We start from the raw sequence: 20,605 nt of genomic DNA on the forward strand, positions 1-20,605 counted from the left end.
TCTGGGTCCACGTACATATCTATTATAAATGCCTCCCTTCTGGCCCTTTTTCCTTAAGAGGTGAAATGAGAGGGTCGCTATTCCTTGCAGCCAGTGTGCCTCACCGGAACCACACGTCATCTCTGCTATGGCTGCACAGCATCACGTTGTGTGGAGGTGCCGTCACGGATTTAAAAACCTAGCGAGAGGCATTCAAGACCTCTCCAATGAGCATCGTCATCACCAATATTTTTCACTATGAAAGATAATTTTGTTATTATCTATTCCTACAGGTAGAATTCCTTGATTGGAGGGGAGCCACGTAATGCCAAATTGGACTTTAGAAAGACTGCGGCAATTTATAGCCCAACGGCAAGACATGGCAGTGGTTGATTTTTCACCCCTTTGCCAATACTATTAATTAAAAACAAAACAAAACATTGCACCTCTAACAGGCAAGAAGTGGTAAGTGGTCAGATATAGTCTTAATGTCCATTTCTCTGAATGTGGTTATTGACCAGATAGGTGGGCTTTGTCATTAGACAGACCTGGGTTTGAGTTCCCGCCCTGCCTTTGGCTGTGTGGCTTCAGCAGAGTTACTTAGTTTTCCATTGTCTCATCTGTAAATTGGAGATAATAATGGCTCTTACTTTGTAGGTTTATTATGAGGCTTAGATTAGAAAATAAATACAAAACAGTCTAGTAAAAACTCTGTACATTTACTTACAGTTATGAAGAATGACTTAATTTGTGACCACCAGATAAAGCTATGTGAGCTATCTGAAAGTCAATTGGATGTTGATTTAAATACCAGTTAGAACTGCATACTCCTAGGAATAAGAATGCAAGAATGCATAGGTGAAAATGCCCATTACACAGCTGAAAATATTGAGTGGGGACTTCCAGAGGGTCTGGTCTGGAGATGTATTTAGGGCTCTTCACCACTTTAAGGTGAGCGTGAATGAAGTAATTAAGAAAGAGTGCACAAAGAAAGAGGCGGAACAGGGCTGAGGACAGAATTCTGTCGAATACCAATTATTTTAAGGGCAGCGTACAAGGTGCAGGGCGAAGAGCCTTGTAAGGGGCAGTGCCTCCCCTAAAAAGAACTTGCAAAGATCAGCGGCAGTGAACCCAAGATGGAGAAGTTTGGACAAACACATCTCCTGCTTTAACATCCACTTCTGAAATACTAGGAGGGTCGAGCAGTTCAAATCCGGCAGCTGCTGGCCAATCTAGGAGAGAACCGAGGCGAGACTGCCAGACTTTGCGGTCCCCGATGGCAGTATGGGTCCTGCTTGTGTCCAATAAGAACACACTAGGCCACTTCGAAGGGCGCCCTCCTTTAGCCCTTTGGTGCAGAATTTTACTCAGCAGGTAGGGGGAGGAACCCACGTGTTTTATTTCAAGCCACCGACAGAGGCGGCCTTTTGGTCGGAGGGAAGGATGAGCTGGCGGCGCGAGAGATTAAGGCTCTAGGGCGGGGCAGGCCTTCCTAGCCAGCCGAGCCGTGCGCGGCCGGACTGGCCACTGGCTCCGCCTCCTTTCTTCCGCCTCCAGTCGGCGCCTAGAAGGCTGGGGCGGGGCTAGGGGCGGGACAGGCCTGCTCGGGCCCCGCCCCCTTCCGCCCGCTCCCTTCGGCACAGCAGGGTGCGGCCGCTGGGGCGGGGCCTCTGGGCGGGGCCGGCGGCGCGGGGCGGGACCTCAGGGAACAGGACAGCCCGCGCTCTCTGCAGGAGCTGCACCGCCGCCGCCCGCGCCTCTAAGGTCTCACCGCTTCCTCAGCAGAGACCTGGGCTCAGCCGCCATGTCCGCCACGGACGAGGTTGACGGACTGAGCGTTTCCCGGCCGCACTATGGCTGTGAGTGCGGGGCTCTGCGGCGCGGGGGTCTCGGGGCTGGGTCCTCTGCTTCCCAGGCGCCGTTTTCCCGGGAGGGGGTCTACCAGGCGGGTGGGGCAGGGCGGCCGTGGGCCGCGCGGACCCGGAAGAGCCGGGGCGATGGGCGGGAGGGGTGGCGGGCGGCGAGGCTCCCAGCCCGCGCCCCTCGGTCTCCGAGGCGGCGGGGGGACCCGGGAGGTCTCCACGCTTTAGCCGGGGCGTTGAGGCTGGAGGGCCTCACCCAGCGCCGCCCACTGCCCAGCTCGACCGTGATTGAGGGGGACGGCCTAGGGTGAGGTGGCAGGAGGACCGTGCAGGGCGTGTCCCGGGACCGGAGGCGAGGGCTCTGCTCGTTCTTGGAGGGGAGCTGCCGCCCTGTGTGCAGGCGAGGGAGACCCTGGGTCCAGACCTGCCGGCCCCGGGCGAGTCCCTTCAGCTCTCTCCGGCTAGTTCCCTCGTCAGGATTTCAGAAGTAAAAACAAAAACAAAAAAACACCCCAAAAAACACACAAAAAACCCTCCGTCTGACTTCCTCATTTACTGTAGCTGCCCCTGGGACGTCATTGAACTGCAAGCGGGATAGTCAGTGCTCGCCAAAGGAGAGTCCTTTGCCTGAGGTTTTCGGTTTTATTTTATATTCTGGGAGTAATGCTCTATTTTTAAGATAATTTCACTCATCAACAGTTACATGTGTGACACTGTGTCAGGTTTGTGAAATTAAAGGCGAGTGAGGCCAGGCCCTGCCTTCCAAGAGCGTTTGAATCAGAGAGAGAGACAGAGAGAGAGAGAGAGAGAGAGAGAGAGAGAGAGAGAGGCAGGTGTACAACCCAATGATAGTAAAGTGTAATGAAGATAAAAGATGCGTGAACCAACTGGGCATGAACAAACAGCAGCGTGGGTGAGCACAGGCGTCGGGAGAGGGGACCCACAGTAGTGACTTTGGAACAGAGCCTTGAACTGTGGGGTCAAGGTTGACGGGGCAGGAGAGGTGACTGGAAGCCAGGAGAGCGGCAAGGAAGGTGCTGAATGGTAGGAAGGCGCTGCGAGGTGCGAGGTGCGAGTGGAGTGCACAGCGGTGGCCGGGAAGGGCAGGGGGAGGGAGCCGAGTTCCCAAAAGCCGTTGGTGCTAAATTGGGAAAGGCCCGGACTGCCATCCCAAGGAGTGAGGAATTTGTTCCCGCTCCGGGGTGTCCACGCAGCGGGTAGATGGCGGCGAGGTGAGGCCCACAGCCTTTTGAGATGGGCCGCCTGGGTTTGAATCCAGGCCCCACCACTTATTAGCCGCGGGGCTCCCATCGCCCTGCCTCAGTGTCCTCATCTGTAAAATGTGAGTGATGTTCATGATTGTTATGGGGCTTCCGGGAGAGAATGCACGTAAAATACTTAGCCCAATTGCTGCCACTTTGTTCTCCGTGACTGGACTGCTGACGTGGGTTATCGATAAACGAGGGAAACAGCATGATCAGCCATGTATTTAGAAAGAGTCTGGCAGGTGGACCAGGACAGTTTTGACCTCCAATCTCCAGTCATTATTTTTCAAGTTAAGCTAACATAGTACATATTCATGTTATCATACTTCAAAATAAGAAAAAAAGATAAGGTGGGTATAGTTGAAACCCCCTAATTCCTGTTTAGGGAAGTCCCTGTCGTCCTGGCTGGCCACACATCTACAGGTGACCCTGACTCTTAAGTGACAAGCAGGAATTTGATGATGTGGCATTTTCTTGTATTGCTCAGAAAGGTTACAGATTCTCTTGTTCGCATTCTCTCATATTTTAGCTGTCCTGGACAATGAGAGACTCACTGCGGAGGAGATGGATGAACGGAGACGTCAGAACGTGGCTTACGAATACCTTTGCCATTTGGAAGAAGCAAAGAGGTAACGACTGGCCGTCTGGCAAGAAGCTTGGGTGAAGGGAGCTGACTGGTGTGAACACGGATGAAGGTCCCTGAGTGTGCTGTGCGTGTGCCCGAGGGAGGCTGGCGATGTGAAGGGATGAGTATAGGTAGGGTTTAACCTTGGTGGCACTTTTGTCATGAAACGCTGATGGTCTTTTTGGTGTACTGAAAAACATCCAGCTTTGTGTTCTGTTTTATGCCTATGGTGCATGTTTGGGGTACTACCAGCTTTGGGGGAGAAATAGCATTTTTAGGGTTCTTGCCTTTAATGTTTCACTGGCTCTTCACTGGTTTTAATTTATATACGAACTGGGTTCCTTCTCTCCTTGGTAGTGCTATGGGTACAGGTCCATCCAGTTGGCAGTATTCAAAGACAGCTTAGCAAAAGCAGCATCCTCTGCATTCCTTTTTATTTTTATTTTTTTTTAAGATTTCATTTATTTATTTTTAGAGAGACAGGAAGGGAGAAAGAAAGGGAAAGAAACATCAGTGTGGGGTTGCCTCTCATGAGCCCCCTACTGGGGACCAGCCCGCAACCCAGGCCTGTGTCCTGACGGGGAATCAAAACGGGTGACCCCTGGGTTCCCAGGCTGGTGCTCAGTCCGCTGGGCCACACCTGCCAGGGCATGCATTCCTTGTGAGTGTATAGCTGCTCTTTTCCTTTTTCAGATGCTTCAAGACCTTGTGGTCTTCTGAGTGTCGATATGCTATCCGTGTTCATTTCTTTTGTTCTGCTTCTGTTTTCCTGAATGTCCCAGGGTAGACAGATGTATTTAATTACAGATCAGGTATCCTATAAGTGAGCTTTGGTGGAAAAGACCAGCAAGAGATAATGAAAGGTATGTGTGACCCATAGTCTAATGAAAATCATGGATGTTTTAAATGTTACTACTATTAAACAAGTTTTGAAAAAAATTCCGAAAATATTAAAATGCTACAGGAAAGTCCAAGAACAATACAGCAAACATCCGTGTACTGCAGAAGGAACTTAAGCCCTTCAGATCTTTCCCTTTCCTCTCAAAAAGACACAAGTGGAGTTCCCTTCGCGCCCCTCCCTGGTCCCATTCCCCTTCTTCCTGTCCCTGGGGCCACCACATACGTGCATATGGTGTGTCCTCTTGCATCCAGACTTCTTTCCTGAGCTTGAGGCCCTTCCAGGAGGCTGGGGGAGGGGTGGGGTGGGATTAGTGATGATTTCGGTGAAGAGAATTGTTTTTCTAAATGGAAGGTTAGACACCAGATGGATATGTTATTAGAAAAGGTGTTGGTTCTTATACAAAGTTTGTCACGGCCCCTTGAACAAGAATATGAAGTCCTTTGCTCCTTCAGTTGTGGACTAGATCTAGTCTTGGAAGGTCAAGAAATTTGGAAGCTGCAGCTGGACTGAGAGACCAGTTAGTGCTCTGTGAAGCCTGGGAGACGCGCAGGGGGAGCCTCCGCTCACCTTCCTTCCCTGTCCAGAGCAGTTCTGCCTCTGTATTGATGCTGGGTTTCTGCAGCGACCTTCCCTCGTTGCAGAGGGTGTCTGGGCTGACATCCCTCCCCCACCCCCGCCACCTCTAATCTAGTCCGACCATCTCGTTCCAGCGCTGGGGTATTAGAGCCTGAATAGAATGATGCTTTTATAACCCCATTTCCTTCTTCAGTCACTGCCCTTGCAAGGCATTTCATTTGTCAGGTGTTTTTTTCAGTCTGGGAAGGTAGCCCATTTCCTTTAAAACCCATCCAGGGGGCCATGATCCTCTGGGATGTTTTTCAGTTGGGTGTTTTTGCATACTTAGGAGGTGACTAACTCAGTGAGACACTTGTAATCGTATTTATTTTTTACGCTTTGATTGTAAGGGGGGACATGATAGTGGCATATTTGCCCAGGTATACTCTGCCTGCTGGCCTGACATTGTGGAAATGTGCTTGCTTTATTTTATTGAGGCGATCATATAAAATCTCAATGTGGTAATGTTTTGGTTTAAAGTTTTGATTAGAAAATCAATTTCGGAAGCACCTATTTAGGTTTTTCAATGAGTTAGTGTTCAGGAAAGGAGCCCAGGAACGTCCTGTGAGGGACGAGGACTGGATGGATCCCTCCTGCTCACCTCCTGTAGCGCTGCCACCCGCAAGGACATGTTTGAGGTGCGCAGCAGACGGAGCACGTGCTCTTCCGCATGAGCTTGGGGCTGCAGCTCCTGTCGCGACTCCTGCCCCGGAGAGCTGGGCTGTTCCTTCTGTGCAGCTGCTAGGGCCCTCTTTCCCCTCTAGCACAAGCCCGATTTGCGTTTTTGGATTAGCCCCATCCTGTTTCCTTCTGACCTCCGCCCCTCCCCTGTTGGAGGAGGCTCAAGGTCCGGAATTTACACCGGCTCCAAGGCCAGGAAGAAAGATCTGAGAGATCCAAGGGAGAAAAGGTTCCCCTCTTTAGTTCTATTTATAAGGCTGCTACTCCTCCCACCAAAAGCTCCACCTTGCAGTACAGTGGCCCCATTGTGTCTCCTAGGGCTCTCCGTTTTCTCCTGTACCTGTAACAGAGCTCTTCAGTGGGAAGAGAGGAGAGTGTGCAGAGAGTGAGAAAGAATGTGTGGAGACAGTTTGTGTTAAGTAAGAGTCTGTAGAGGCATGAGAGTGTGTTGTGGGTGTGGTGTTTCCCCAGAAAGTTAACTGGGAAAATTTAGGAGTGATTCCTTAAATGTGTGCACTGGCAGTGGTTGGGAAATAGAAAATACAGAGTTTCTGCTTTCCTTTAGTTTTTGGAGAGTAGCTTCAATGTGGAAAATAAGTTACTGCTCTAATGAAATATCGTCTGAGGATATAGGGCATTTTGCTAAGGGCTACAGAGCAGATCAAGGACTTTATAAAGGGATACATCTTAAATTGTTTATACTTAAATATGGGTTTGTTTTTATCTTTTTGCCTATTCTAATTGGGCTTTACATTTGTTTTGGCTAAGGAGTAAAAGAGATGAATACTATTTTCACTCAAGTGAAGGAGGTGAGATTTAAATATGTGAGGTATAGTAGATATTCAGGTCTTGCACAGGAAGAACAGATCAGAAAAAAATAGATCAGGTGACAAAAATAGATCGGATGAGAAAAACCAAGGAAGAGAACCTCTCAGGTAGGGCAACCTGAAGGTAAGGAGAGCAAGTCCTGGAAATGGGATTAAATTCAGTTAGGTTAAAGGTCACAGGAAGCAGGTCAATTCCAGCACTCTTCCAGGTGGGATTCTTTCAGAGGCGGGCTGGTATGGCTTTTTGAGCCTGTCAAGGACCACCTTCTTCCTGCTCAGTCTCCAAACCCCGGCGCAGGGGCAGGGCACTCCCTACCTTCCCAATATCCTAGAAGGGAAAGGAAGGGCTGTGACTGGGTAGAGACTCTCAGAAACTACACAGTGTTACCAAGAGCTTAGCACTAAAAAGAAGCACTTTACCTTCTGTAGTTTAGGAGAGTTGAAAAAGTATCTTGGAAAGAAATCAGGTCTTAAGAACAAATTCTCTTTTGTGCATATGTCCTTGCTGCTGGCATCGAGCACTTTCCGGGATGGGCTCTTGAGATCTCTTCTCTAAGTGGGATCAGAGTTCCAGTAACATCTGAACAGATCCAGGCTGGCCCACTGTGATCCTGAAAACAGAAGCTAAAGACATTGAAAAGGCAAGAAAATAAAATGGCTAGGTGAGGGGACTAGGAAGCTTGCCCACCAGCTTCTAGAATTTTCCAGTGGAAGAATATCACTTAAACATTGAGGGGGTCATTTTTAGGAGGTGACTCAAATTCTTCTTTTACAGATGAGAAAACTAGTTAAATCACCTAGGGAGACCCAGTGTGATCAAGGGGCTACAGAGCACGTGACTAACTACTTAGTGGCACATGGGGACAACCAGCTGGATGCATTCATGTATTCATAATTATCAAGGGAGGAAGTGTGGGGTGGGATTATTCTTAACTCTTAAAATGGTGACGGAAATAAAAACCTGTATTCTCTTTTCTGAAACTCAGTGCAAGTGCCTTGGACAGGCTCCATGGGAAGAAGTGGACTGCCTTTAAAAGTGTATTTGTTATAAAGTGATTCAAACTAAGAGCACTTTCCACACAGTAACAATATTATAAATGGGAGGAGGTTAGTGTGGCCACCAAATGCTTTTTACCTTTGTAGCTGAGACAGCAAAATTTACATTTAAGAAATGCAGACAGTAACCTGGTAAATATTATGCAGTCAGCTAGTTAGTAGCTATCTTTATTACTAAACAAAGTCCTGTGACTATAATCTCATAATACTAATAAGTAAAAGAGAACTTGAAAAAGTCTCATTAAATGTCTTTGAAGAACTTGGCTCCAACGGTATGTGACGTGAAAAGAATGAGGACTTTCGGTTTTGGCAGGTGTGTGTTCTGAGGCTGGTTTTGCAAGTTGCGGTACCTCAGGGAATGAGTCTGGATTTGCCCTTTGCGGAGGGGCCACCCGCGCATCTGAGGAGGCTGTGAGGGTTAAGTGCCTGGCGCGCTGTCTAACACACAGTAGTCATTCAATAAAAATGTGTCCTTTACCCGGGTCTTTGTGAGCAAAAGCTGATTAACTATCAAGATGGCAAAATGTTAAATTTTTCTGGGGAATTTTCTGGGCACTTTCAAGGTCCTGAAGGTTGGTAGCCCTAGTATTTTCACTTCAGACTTAAGCTTTTGGGTAAAAAGGAAACACCACAAAGGGAGACTACCTCTGGGGAGGACAATGTGGGTGGATGATGTGAGAGAGCTGTTCCTTTTCATTTAATGCCCTTCTGTGCATTTAAAATGCTTTGCGCAATGACTATGAATTTTATAGTAAATAAAAAAGGAATTAAGGGAAGGGAAAAACTCTAAATACATGATTTTTAGATTGTTGTAATCAGAAATTCAGGTTTTTAAAATTGCTATAGTGTCATCTTAATTACTATTTTCAGTGGGTACATAATGTTTATAATTTATCTATTGCCATTTAATGTTATATTGCTTTGATTGCTGGAAAGGTTCAATATTTCCCCACATATTTGTTTACCAGTTTTCTTTTAGCATGCAAGTTGTGGATGGTTGTCTATCTTCTGGTGCCTTGATGTTAACTTTCGTGGGTGCTCTTATAATACGGATGTCCCACAGTTAATAACATCTGTATTGCATATTTGAAAGTTGCTAAGATAGTAGATCTTAAAAGTCCTCATCCCAAGAAAAAATTTTTTACTTTGTAACCATGTGTGGGGATGTATGTTAACTTGACTTAATTGTGGTGATTAGTTTGCAGTATAAACAAATATTGAATCATTATATTGTACCCATAAATCTAGTATAATGTTATATATCAAATATACCTCAGTTTAAGAAAAGAATAATAAACATCATCTTTCAGTCATATTTGCTATAAGTATTTTCCATTTTATTTGTGTATTCACGATACAATTTTAAATTTATTGATGTTTAAGTGTTAATCTTTCTGTTTATAATTTCTTCTATAAATTCAAAGTCTAAATAGTTTAGTTTCTGTAAAGACTTGCTAAATTTTGAAATTTTGTATCCTGTTACCTTTTCCTTGATTTAGTGATTTAATTTTTTTTAAGAATCTAAGTCTTTAATTCTCATGGTATTTCTAAATTATTCTAATATCATTTCAAAATAATTCTATTACTCTCTATTAGCAGTTGATGTCTGCTTTCTCAGATGTTCAGTTACATCTAGTTCTACTTCTAGACTCTTTGTTCTATTATGGTGAACTGCATTTCATTTTTCTGGAGAAAATGTGTATGACTTCATTTTCTTATACTTATTTGAGAAATAACATATGAAGCCAGCTTGTTTTTAGCTCCATGACAAGTCACTTTTTATACTTTTTCATGATTTGAAACTTGTAAAGTTCTTACTTCTTGAGGTTTCCCCAAGTTATATATATATACTATCTGTTTTTGTGTGTGTATTTTAGTTCTAGGAAATTGTCGTACCTTGAATAATTAATTGGTTCTGATTCATTAGTTCTGTTTTTGGGATGCCTGTTGTTAGGTCAGATCAGCACAGCCTGTTTTATGGCTGTTCTTCATTTTGCTTTTTTTAATCTTAGTTAAGTCAGCATTCTAGATGTTCCACAAGTATCTTCTGTTTCACTGACTTAATTTTCTACTATCTTGATTTTTTTCATTCGTTCTGTTAATGCTGGTTGCTTTGTCCTATTGCAATTTTCATTTTGGACCATTAACTCTTTTTCCCCCTCTACTCTTGATAATAGATTAAATGGTCCGTGAAGAGTAGTGTAACACATATAGGATCCTTTTCGGGTGGAAAGAAAGGAGCTGGTAGCCAAGAGAACTGGGTTTAATACTTTACCAATTCCTCACATTGTCACTAAGTCTTGAAGTCGATGGGACCCCAGGGAACAGTGTTACCTGGTCACCTTGAGGGTATGAATTGACTACTCGTCAAGACTGGGAAAGTCTGATCAGCTAAGTGGACCATTAATCTGACATGCTTTGGCATAGATGTATTCCTTTTGTTCTTAGAGGTCACAGCAACAATTATGTATGAGAAAATAGAGTAAAAAATACATTTTAGGGCCTAAGTTGGCATGTTCTAGGAACTTAATTTTCTGGCTTTGCATAGTGACCTTTCTCTGGTTTTGCAAAATTCCTTCTGCTTTACAGTTAAGCACTTTGGAGATACCTGTTGGTAGGAGGAACTGTTGAACATTTTAAGCCATGTCGTATTAAGCCATGAACTTCTGGTTGCTTCCAGTTGGGGCTGCTAAGTAAACCCATTCACAGGAAGTATTTGTAAGAAAGTGCTGGTAGGCATCGGGAAGTGATTCATAGTACTGGGCCTGTTTGTTTACTTTGTGACTTAGTTACCAAGAGACTATCTTGAGCCACCTCAGTGAAGTGCTGCTTCTGCAGAGGTGCTCTAGCCTACCTGCTCAAGTCAGGACTCTGCTTCTTGATTTTTCTTCTGGAAGAGCTCCTGGTAATCTGCTTGACACCTGTACCTTTACAACATGTGAATCAAAGAATCTTAAACACATATAAGTGAAAGGACTGCTTAATAGTTTATTTTAAAGAGTTTACTTGCTTAAGCCTGAATGTTGTTTGTAAAAATTTTTTGCTTACACTTATATGTTGGGAAAAATTAATTTGTTATTTTTCATGAAGGCATTTTATTTTAAAGATTTTTATTTATTTATTTTCAGAGAGAGGGAAAGGGAAGAGGAGGGGAGGGAGAGAAACATTGATGTGAAAGAGATACATAGATCTGTTGCCTCTTGCACACCCCCAACCAGGGACCCAGCCTGCAACCCAAGTGTGTGCCCTGACTGAGAACCGAACTGGTGACCCCTCAGTTTGCAGGCTGGAGCTCAATCACTGAGCCACACCAGCCAGGGCAGGCATTTTATTTTAGAAACCTTAGTACTTCAGGTACCTTTACAACAGCTGCAAGGAAGCCAAAAAAGCCCCTCCAAACCCCAAAACCCAACCCTGCCATTTGCCCCTGCATCAGTCCCCATCTGTCATTGTCGGTGTGGCTTATGGAGCACTTACTCTCTGGGCACTGGGCTAAGCACCTTATATGCATTGCCTAATGAGCTATTCTGGAAGTGTGTGTGTGCGGGGTGCTTATTCCCATCTACATGTAACAGAATAGAAAGCAAAGCTCAGGGAGCTCGACTGGGCCGAGTATTCATTGGTGGGTCCAGCTCTCAGGCTTGGCGCGGATTCCCGAGCCCTGTCAGTCCCAGCGCCGCTTCTGAAAATACCAATGACGACAGCAGTAGTACCAGTGACTGCACAGAATGATGATGCAGTAGTTTACGCACGTTACTGTGGGACAGGCATTTTTATTTCAAAAAGGGAAAACAGGTGTTAGCATCGCTTGTCTCCAGGTCAGACAGCTATCTGTGGAATTCCGGCCCTGGCCTGGGTGACACCAGCACCTGGTGCTGTCACCCTCTGCAAGCCCTTCACCTGTCACTTTTGACTGCATGTAGGCAAGTCTCCGATTTTCATGTATTTTTGTTTGTGTCTGTGGGTAGATTGTTGGACTCTGTCTTACACTTCATTTTACTCACTGCAGAGCTGAAGCCAGTGAGACTTTTACCTGCGTAGCTGTTCAGTACGTGTTGATTGGTGAAAGATTTGCACATCCATGTTTATAAGAAATACTATAAAACGCAAAAACCTGTTAAGTGATTTTTATAGGAGTCTAGAAACATGATAATTGGCCTCTGATAAATGTGTGCGTTTAACTTTTTTGACCTAACTCCTGCTCTCAGATGGTCCCCCTGGAAGCGGAAGGGGGTGCAGCAGAGGTTATGCCGTAATGTACAGTGACTCTGGGGAGGCGCGGGAGTTCCAGGTTGGTTTTCTTTTTCATTATCTGGTATCTGCTTTTGATTCAGTTTAGAGAGGCTTTCCTTCTTCCCAATTGCTGATTTTTTTTTTTTTTTTTTTAATAATGACCTCATGCAGACAGGAGTGGCAAATTGGATTGGAAACTGCCTTGAATCATTTGGCGAGAACTGTAGTTTTTGGTGTTGTGGGTGGAGGAAAGTCCTGTCTAAAGGCCTTTATTTCTTCTTTACTCGGAATACCTTCCTGTTGACTCACTGGAAATCATAACGAAAAGCAGAAGGGAGCCTCGGAGAGGCGGCTGCCAGCCCAGGGCTTGGCTTCTCTTAGGACAGACGTTTGGTGGCTGAGAGAACTCCGATTTTTCAGAAATAAATTGTGTTACTTTTGTAGTAGAAGAGAACACTGATTGATAGATATTGATCTGTAAAGTGGAAAGTATCAATCTGTTGCTAGGGATCATTAATTAGCAACATAAAAAACTAAAAGTATTTCCTTGAATAGGATTAAAGAGTGTTCCTAAAAACTGAAGTAGAAGGAACTGAAGTATAAAAAGAGGGAACGGGGCAAAATTAGAAAAGTTAAAAAAAAAGAAAAACAAAAAATATGCTCACTTCGGCAGCACATACACTAAATGGGAATGATGCAGAGGTTAGCATGGCCCTGTGCACGCGTGACACACAAATTCATGAAATGTTCCATAAGAATAAGAAAGATAAGAAAGAAAAAATGATTATTAAATGTAGAAAATGAACCCTGACCAGTGTAGCTCAGGTGCTTGGGTGTTGCCTCACAAAGCGAAAGGTCCCGGGTTTGATTCCCGGTCAGGGCACATGCCTGAGTTGCGAGTTCTGTCCCCAGGTTAGGGTGCACGCAAGAGGCAAGTGATGGATGTTGCTCATATCGATGTTTGTCTCCCTCTTTCTCCCTGCCTTCCCCTCTCTTTAAAAATAAATAAAAATCTTTAAAAAATAGCATATTATATAAAAATAAAACTTGGAAAATCTCGCAGTATAGATCATTTTATTGCAAATAACATCTCAGATGACCTTTAAAACAGCTGTAGGGAAGCAAAAGTTAGCTATGTGCGTGACCATTATAACAAAACGTTTTTCTGCCTTGAAGATGTGTTGTTCAATTATGTCATTAGCTTGGACAGTGCTTCTTAATCATTGCTAGTTTGGAAAGTAGTTCTTGCCGATGGCTTGACTTTGGGTTTTTTTCTTTAAGAACTTGAGAATTCCCACAAAAATATTTTTAGACTGATGTAGTCTTAATTTTTTTAAATGAAAACTTCTTTGCAATCATTTAAAAAAATAGATGCTACATGGACCTGATACTTAATGCAGAAGCTACGCTACGATAGGCTGTGAAAGAAGCCTGTCTCCTTAGTCCTGCTTCCCCGCCACCCGGTTTCCCCAGATGCAGCCATCGTAATGATCCTGTGTCCTGCCAGAGCTGCTCTGTGCAGATGTATACAAGTTACTTTGATTTCCTTGTTAGAGCTGATAGCGCACAGTGCATTCGGCCTCTGTCAGAACTCATTCATAGTGCCCCATTTGTTCACACTTGCATCCCTCTCAGTGGACATTTCCCCACCCCCAGCTTTTGCTATTATGTATCATGTTGTAGCTAGCAACTTTGTACTTGCACTTGAGAGTGTTCTTGTAGGATACATTTCTAAAAGTGGAATTTCCAAGTCAAAGGGAATCTGTCCATTTTGTTTTGGTACGTGCTGCCAGTTTGCAGCCTGTGGAGGCTGTGCCGGTCGACAAGTCCCTCAATAACGCATGAGGGCTGCTTTCCCCGTAATTTCACCAGTTGGAGTGTCAGGGATTTTTGTTTGTGTGCTTGCTTTTAATCGTGAGTTTAATAGGTGAAAATAGTTTTTTATTATGGTTTTATTTCTAGGTTATTTAATTGGGAGCAAAGCTGAGCATCTTTACATATGATTAAAAGCCATCTGTATTGCCTTTTCTTTCAGTTTTGGCAGAATCCTTTGCTCATTTTCTGCAGGTTACTTGTCTTTCCTTGTTGACTTGTAAGAGGTCTCTGTGCATTGAGGAGACTGACCCTTTGGATGCCATACGTGTGGTAAACAATTATCCCAGTTTGTTCTGTAACTTTTGACTTTCAAAGTATTCAAAATGGTTTAGAATTTTAAAACATTTTATCTTTTTAGCCTTTGGGCTTTATGTTACTTTTAGAGAGTTCTTATCTATAATGAGATTTTACAAAAACATTTCCCTGTACTTTCTTCAAGTGCTTTTAGTATATAAAGAGTTTTAACATTTGACCCATTGATCCATTTGGAATTTATGTTGGTGTGAGGAATGAGATAGAGATTCTGCTTTATTTTTTCCTGTACATAATATTTGGATACTTTATTTATTTTTATTGATTTTGGAGAGAGAGAAACAATTTGTTGTTCCACTTATGCATTCATTGGTTGATTCTTGTATGTATCCTGACCAGGGATCAAACCTGCAACCTTGATGGATCGGAATGACACTCCAACCAACTGAGCTACCCAGCCAGGGCTTGGATAACATCTTAAACATTGAACATTAGCAATGACTCTCTTATGAATGTGCCCTGGAGTTTTCTATACTCTATAGTCTATCAGTTGAGACCTGAATTATTTTTCAGAGCAAGGCCGTTTCAATTGTAGAGATTTTTGAAACATATGGCTTAAATTTCCTTTTAGAGAAATTGGCTAGAATTTTTCAGAGTGCTTTCCAACAAGATGTATTGTGATGTTACAAAGATCAATAATGTACAATGAAGTTGGCATTGAGAGAACTGGTTTTAGATTAACCACTTTGATGTGTGTACTGTGAAGAGATGAACAGTACTAACTAACGTATTCTTTTTGTTAAAGGGGAGGGTACAGTTTAGGATTTGAAAACTGTGTGGCTGACTTTCTCCGTCACTATTTTTGAGGTTTATTCTATTAATGAGTGCTTGACTGCAAGGAAGAAAGGGTTTAGTAGTCAAATAGGTTTCAGAAATACTGGATTAAATCGAGGTAAACAGATTGTTTAACTGGTGGATTATTTAGATTCTTTATCATAGGCTGTAAGTTCTGAGTCTCTGAGCACGAGGAGAATGTAAGCCATGTTCCTCAACATCATTTCCTGTCCGACTCATTTCTTCCAGATCATCTTTCTTAGGATTGGTGTTCCAGCGCATACTGGTTTGGGAAACGCTGTTCTCTGGCAGAATAATGGATTTCAGGGACTATAGAATTTGGGACATGTTCATGGTCAGGTCTTAACTGTTTTATGTTTTATCTATAGTTTCTTTTCATTCGCCATTGAGCTCTCATGTCCTTGGCTTGTAGAGCTTTAATTAAAGCCATTATTGCACTAATTAGATAGGTATAATTGCTGAAAGGTTGCAGGATGTTAAAGGCATTGTGAAGAACAGGAACTTTTTTTTTTTTTTAAAGTGGGGGAGTGCAGGCGTATCTGTTATCAAAAAGGAACAGAAGATAATCACAGATTCCAACCCAGTGAACTAGTCTCTGGCAACATTGCGTTGCATGTTATCAAGTTTCTTGTGGGCACTGATGAGAACAGGAGTGACGCCGAGGCATGAAGCTGGACTCCCTGTCAAAGCCCTGTCATAGTAACGTCATTTCCCCCGGACGGGTCACCAGATGGGTGAATTGGAGACACGCCGAAATCCAATGTCGAGATTTCAGTAAGGCTTTTGAAAGTACGTTCTTGTGATACTTCTGCAGACAGGCTGGGTAAACGTGGGCTAGAGTGTCATGTAATTAAGATTTGTCGCCAGCTGAATAAACCATATTCAAAAAGAGCTGCTGGATGGGGAGTGACTGCCGAGTGGGCGTGGGGCTCCTTTTAGGGCGGCGACGGTTTTCTGGAGTTAGAGCGTCGTGCTGGTGGCACATCATTGTGAACGTACTAAAAACAACTGAGTGTCATATTTTCAAATGGTTAAAAAAGGCGAATTTATGTTATAGGAACTTCATCTCAATAGGAAAAGCTTCTAGGTTTTTAATTCAAAAAAGGCTCTTTAGGACATATTCCATATAAAACATTTTTAGTGGGATGTAAAAATGCATCAATGGTGTGTAGATCCAACTTGAGCTTGGCTTGTTGCTGGAGGGATAGTTGATAAAGAAGTAACATTAGTGGGAACATAAAAGAACATGAAGCAAATCTGAGATGTTTGTTCACTCACCGGTAGAAATGCAGCGGTGCAGGTGTGCGGCCGGACTCCTTCACACCCGCTGCAGGCCCTGCGGGGAGGTCGAGTCCTTCCAGCATAGAACCTGCGGCCACTCCCCGCCAGCGGGCGTCGGCCCACTGGGCGACTGGGTTGCCGCTCCAGGACCAGAGCGTGCTGTGCTGGGAACCGAGAGGGTCTGTACGTTCTGGCGGAAGTGGAGCAATTGAAAGAACTGAGATTATGTAATATGAAACAAGATTTAGAAGGAATGTAGAAACATAGACTCTCAGTTCCAGCTGCCATCCTGTATAAGAGTTCATTCAACTGTTAACATTGTGCCTACATTATTAAAAAATTCCTGGAAACTGGAAGAGGGGTTCAGTTGATCATATGGTACCAGAGGAACAGAGCTAGGCAGTGGAGATCTGCTTAATATGAGGAAGAACTTTAACAGGAAGAAATTTCTACAAAAAAAAAAAAAATTCCCCAAAAACCTGCTTTGGAAAAACCCATGTTGCAGATTTTCAAGCATAGGCTGTGTAACAGTTAATGGAAGATTATCTTCTAACCTAAGTACTTTCTCATGCTACTTAAAACATTCTTATTTTCATTTCCTGTGTTACCCTTAAAAAGTATTGTGAATGGCTTGATGATATTCCATTGCTTCCATTGCTCCTTCTCCCCCTCTCCCTCTCTCTCTCTCTTTTCCGACATGGCTAAAAAAGTTGGAGAAAACACTTTCAATGAAATAAAACAGGTGAAAACTAGTTTTGAGCGCCTTTGTTGTTCAGGACCTTCGGGTGGAACTGGAGAAGGTGCCAAAGTGCGACCTTAGGGTCCTTGCAGGTTGACTGGGCAGACAGCGCATGACCATTTGGAAAGTTGCTCAGCATCAAAGGATGAAAGGTCTAGCTAATGTCACAGGCAATAAATGGTTGCTAAGGAAATGCTGCAGTTAAAGTGTGAGAGTTTAGATGAAGAAAGATTATTTTATGACCGAGTTTGGCAAGATAAGCGGAAAGGTGTGGGAGAGAAGGGAAAGCCTAGCTACACAGATGTTTGTCTTATTCTTTCGCGTTCCTTCAGGGCCGAGATGGTCTCTTTCTACTTCTCGGTATCCAACTACTTCCACAAAGTAGGTGCTCAGGAATGTTGTGCAGTTGAGTTGGCACAAAGTGCGGGGCGTGTGGCGGTGAAGAGGGTGTCGGCGTGGTGGTGCTGCGAGCTTGGGGGAATTTCTCTTTCTTCTGTTGTTTGGGAATCGTGCAGGCCAGGAACAGCATGCCATTCAGCGTTATTTGCAGAGCACCAGCACTTCCAAGATAAATCAGAAAAGGGTTCCGCCCCTCTGTATTTAAATAACTGTATTAAGAGGTAAAGAGATACAAAGATAGAAAACTTGGTACAAATAAATAAAATCTTAAAAAGAGAGAGAGAGAGAGAGAGGGAGAGATACAAAGTGCCATAGCAAAGGTCAGGAAGTTTGGAGGAAGGAGAGAATATTTCCAGTGGTAGAGCATGGAAGACGTGACTTTTGAAAGTAATGTTTGAATTGTCAAAGAGATGGGTGAGGCCGATCAAAACTTTTAACCAAATTTTGATTCTCAGTGGGCATCTCCATCCCTGGCTTCCCATATTACAGCTTGATGAACTCTGTGTTCTCTACAAGCTATCTCATTTTTTCTGGTCTAACAAATTTATCCCGGCTCATTTAATATTTGATTAAATATTAAATGACTAAATATAAAGGCCACCTTGACCTCCTCCCCTATAGCAAAGTATCTTCTGTCTGTGGTCTGGACTCTCCCTTCTTGTCTCCGAGGGCCCCTGTTCCAGGATTAGTTTCTTAACTAAAATTTGCAGTTTTTTCTTCCGATTCTCTCTCCTTAGCTCATAAACATGCTCAGCCATTCAGGATATATTCTCTTAATACTAGACCTTACTGTGTTTATTGTCCTTTCTTTTTTCTTTCAAGGAAAACTTGTCCCCACTCCCTGCACCTTCACTTCTTTGCCTTCCCTCGTGTGGGAGTGATTCATGGGCCCTCCTTTCCCCACTGAAATTTCTCCTGCTCAGCTCACCCGTGACCTAATTACTGCATCCACTGGAGAGTTTTCAGTACCTTCTTTCTTAATCTCAGCAGCATATGACACTCTTGTCTGTTCACTTCATGAAATTTTCTTCCCTTTAACTGGGTAGGTTTTTATACTTTTTAAATTTTCACCTGTGTAAATATATTACCTCTCTAGGAAAATAAATTCAGTTAGCGCCTCTTCCAGGAAGCTTTCCTCGTCCCCTGCCCTGACCCCAGGTCTGAGCCGGGTGCTCCTCTCTGGTTCCTACGGCCTGTGTATCTTTGTCATAGCTTTTTCCAATATGTGCCTTATACTTTTCCCTGATACGCTGTGAGCCTTCGAGGGCAAGGACTGTCCTCAGTGAGTGTCAGAGCTCACCCCTCCTCGCGGCATGTTCTTACCAAATACTAGATCTGAAAGTTAAGTTTTTGACATGACACTCGCTTCACAGGCTCTCCCTGTTCCCTGGGCTCTAGCAGCTGCCAGAGGCACTGACTCAGAGTGGCTTTCGCAGAGGGTACGCACCTGTCTTCTTCCCTGTGGAGGACTTGGGACGTGGGTTTTTTTTCTTTTTCTTGACTGCTGCCCATAACCAGCAGTGATTAGGCTGTAGCTGCTGAGACTTCAATTATCATTGAGGTTGACCTCAGTTTGAAGATCTCTTTTTCTGTCCTTCGAGATTAGAAGGCCTTTTTACGTAGAGATGCCTCAAACGTGGCAATGTTTCACTAGGCTCCGCATCTACAGGCTTGGTCAGGGAGCGAGGGGTTAACCTCTTAGCCCAAGGACTTTTTAAAAACGCCACTGAACTCTAATTTACTTGCTATGAAATCCCCCATTTTTAATACACAACTTAATGGTTTTTAGTAAATTCGCCGAGCAGCACAACTGTCATCCCAGTGGCCTCTTTGTGACTGTATAACAATTAGATGTTTAATTTTGGCAGGTAGACTTGGCGTACTGTGTCCGATTCAAAGAGTTAAGTGATTTGCTCAGGGATGGGTCCGCGTTAGGTGTCAAGAAACACAGAGGTTAAATAAGTTACTTAAGAAAAGAGCTTCCTTCTGCCTCTCACTTATTCCTATAGCTGATCAGATTGGTTTAATTCATACTCAGAAGTTTCTTTAAAAATCAGATGAGATTTCTCATTTGCTTGCATGGCTTGGGAAGCAAAGCCCATACCCTTTCTTGCCAGGATCGCCGCATTCAGTGCCTTCTCAGCTCTTGCGGGCCCTCCTAGCCCGCACTGCTTGGAGTGACTGTATAAGTCAGATTCCATCATTTCATTTCTGTTTCAAGTCCTTCAGAGGGTCTGCACATCCTCCTTCCTCGGATGTGTTCCCCTCGATCCTCACACACACAGCACGTGCACGCAGAGTCCTTTGAGGCCTCAGTGCCACTTTCTCTGGGGAACCAGCTCTAATTCCCGTCCCTCTTCATACGGCAGGAATGCTGTCTTGAATACTCTACATTCCTTTCTTGCCAGACTTGCTCTTGCCACACTATTGAAATTGCCAGACTGTTTCCCGTGCCCACATGGTGCTCCGATGTATTCGTGGCGCCGTGGAATCCTGGTTGTGAGAAAGATGGCCCCACTCGGGGGAGGTTTCAGCAGCGAGCAGCCCTGGCAGCTGGGGGCACTTGCTGCGCAAGCTGGGTGTGGCGGCAGAGTGGCTGTTCCTGGGGGAACCGAATGTCGGTGGTTTGGAGTAGTCAGTTCCGGCATTGGCAGGTTCCCCTTCTGTATTGCACAGCGCGGGGAAACCGCCGGAGTCATGTGCTCTGCAGAACTCGTTCTACGGGTTTCCTCTTCACAGACCCTAATTCACACTCTTGGTTCTTTTCTCCCTGCGCTCTTGGCCTGGGCTTGTTTTAGGCTTACTACCGTGGAGGCCTCCAAGTAGTCATCTCTCTGCCTTGCCGAGCGGTGGAATGGGTAGGGCCACGTACATAGTCTCCCTTTGACAAATATCGTCAGTAGGACAAGGTAGACAGGTATTATTACGCAAGTTACTGGGTGTCAGGCTCTAAAAGCAGGTTTCATTCCTGCGATCTGGCTCTCTCACACACATACTCACAAATATGTACACAGATACATCGCTGCCATTATTTAGAGCCTCCTAGTGCTTGGGTACATTAGCTCACTTTATGACAATCTTACGAAAATAGGTGCTGTCCCTAACCCGTTTTACAGACAGAAAACTGAAGTTCAGAGAGGTTAGTTAGGTAAATGTCATT

At 44.3% G+C, this 20,605-nt stretch overlaps 1 protein-coding gene across 1 annotated transcript in view; it reads left to right on the forward strand.

Moving 5' to 3' along the window:
* Positions 1 to 1,680: 1,680 nt before the first annotated feature.
* IQGAP1 (IQ motif containing GTPase activating protein 1) overlaps positions 1,681 to 20,605 on the forward strand; it is a 68,756-nt gene continuing 49,831 nt past the window's right edge. Inside the window, exons 1-2 of the mRNA XM_054589301.1 lie at positions 1,681 to 1,838; positions 3,636 to 3,735. Coding sequence (XP_054445276.1) covers positions 1,784 to 1,838; positions 3,636 to 3,735 — 155 coding nt within the window. The 5' untranslated portion in view covers positions 1,681 to 1,783. The remainder of the gene's footprint in view (positions 1,839 to 3,635; positions 3,736 to 20,605) is intronic.

Source organism: Pteronotus mesoamericanus, unplaced genomic scaffold (assembly GCF_021234165.1).
Source record: "Pteronotus mesoamericanus isolate MK-2021 breed Mesoamerican mustached bat unplaced genomic scaffold, CSHL_Meso_final contig_1242, whole genome shotgun sequence".
NCBI lineage: Eukaryota > Metazoa > Chordata > Mammalia > Chiroptera > Mormoopidae > Pteronotus > Pteronotus mesoamericanus.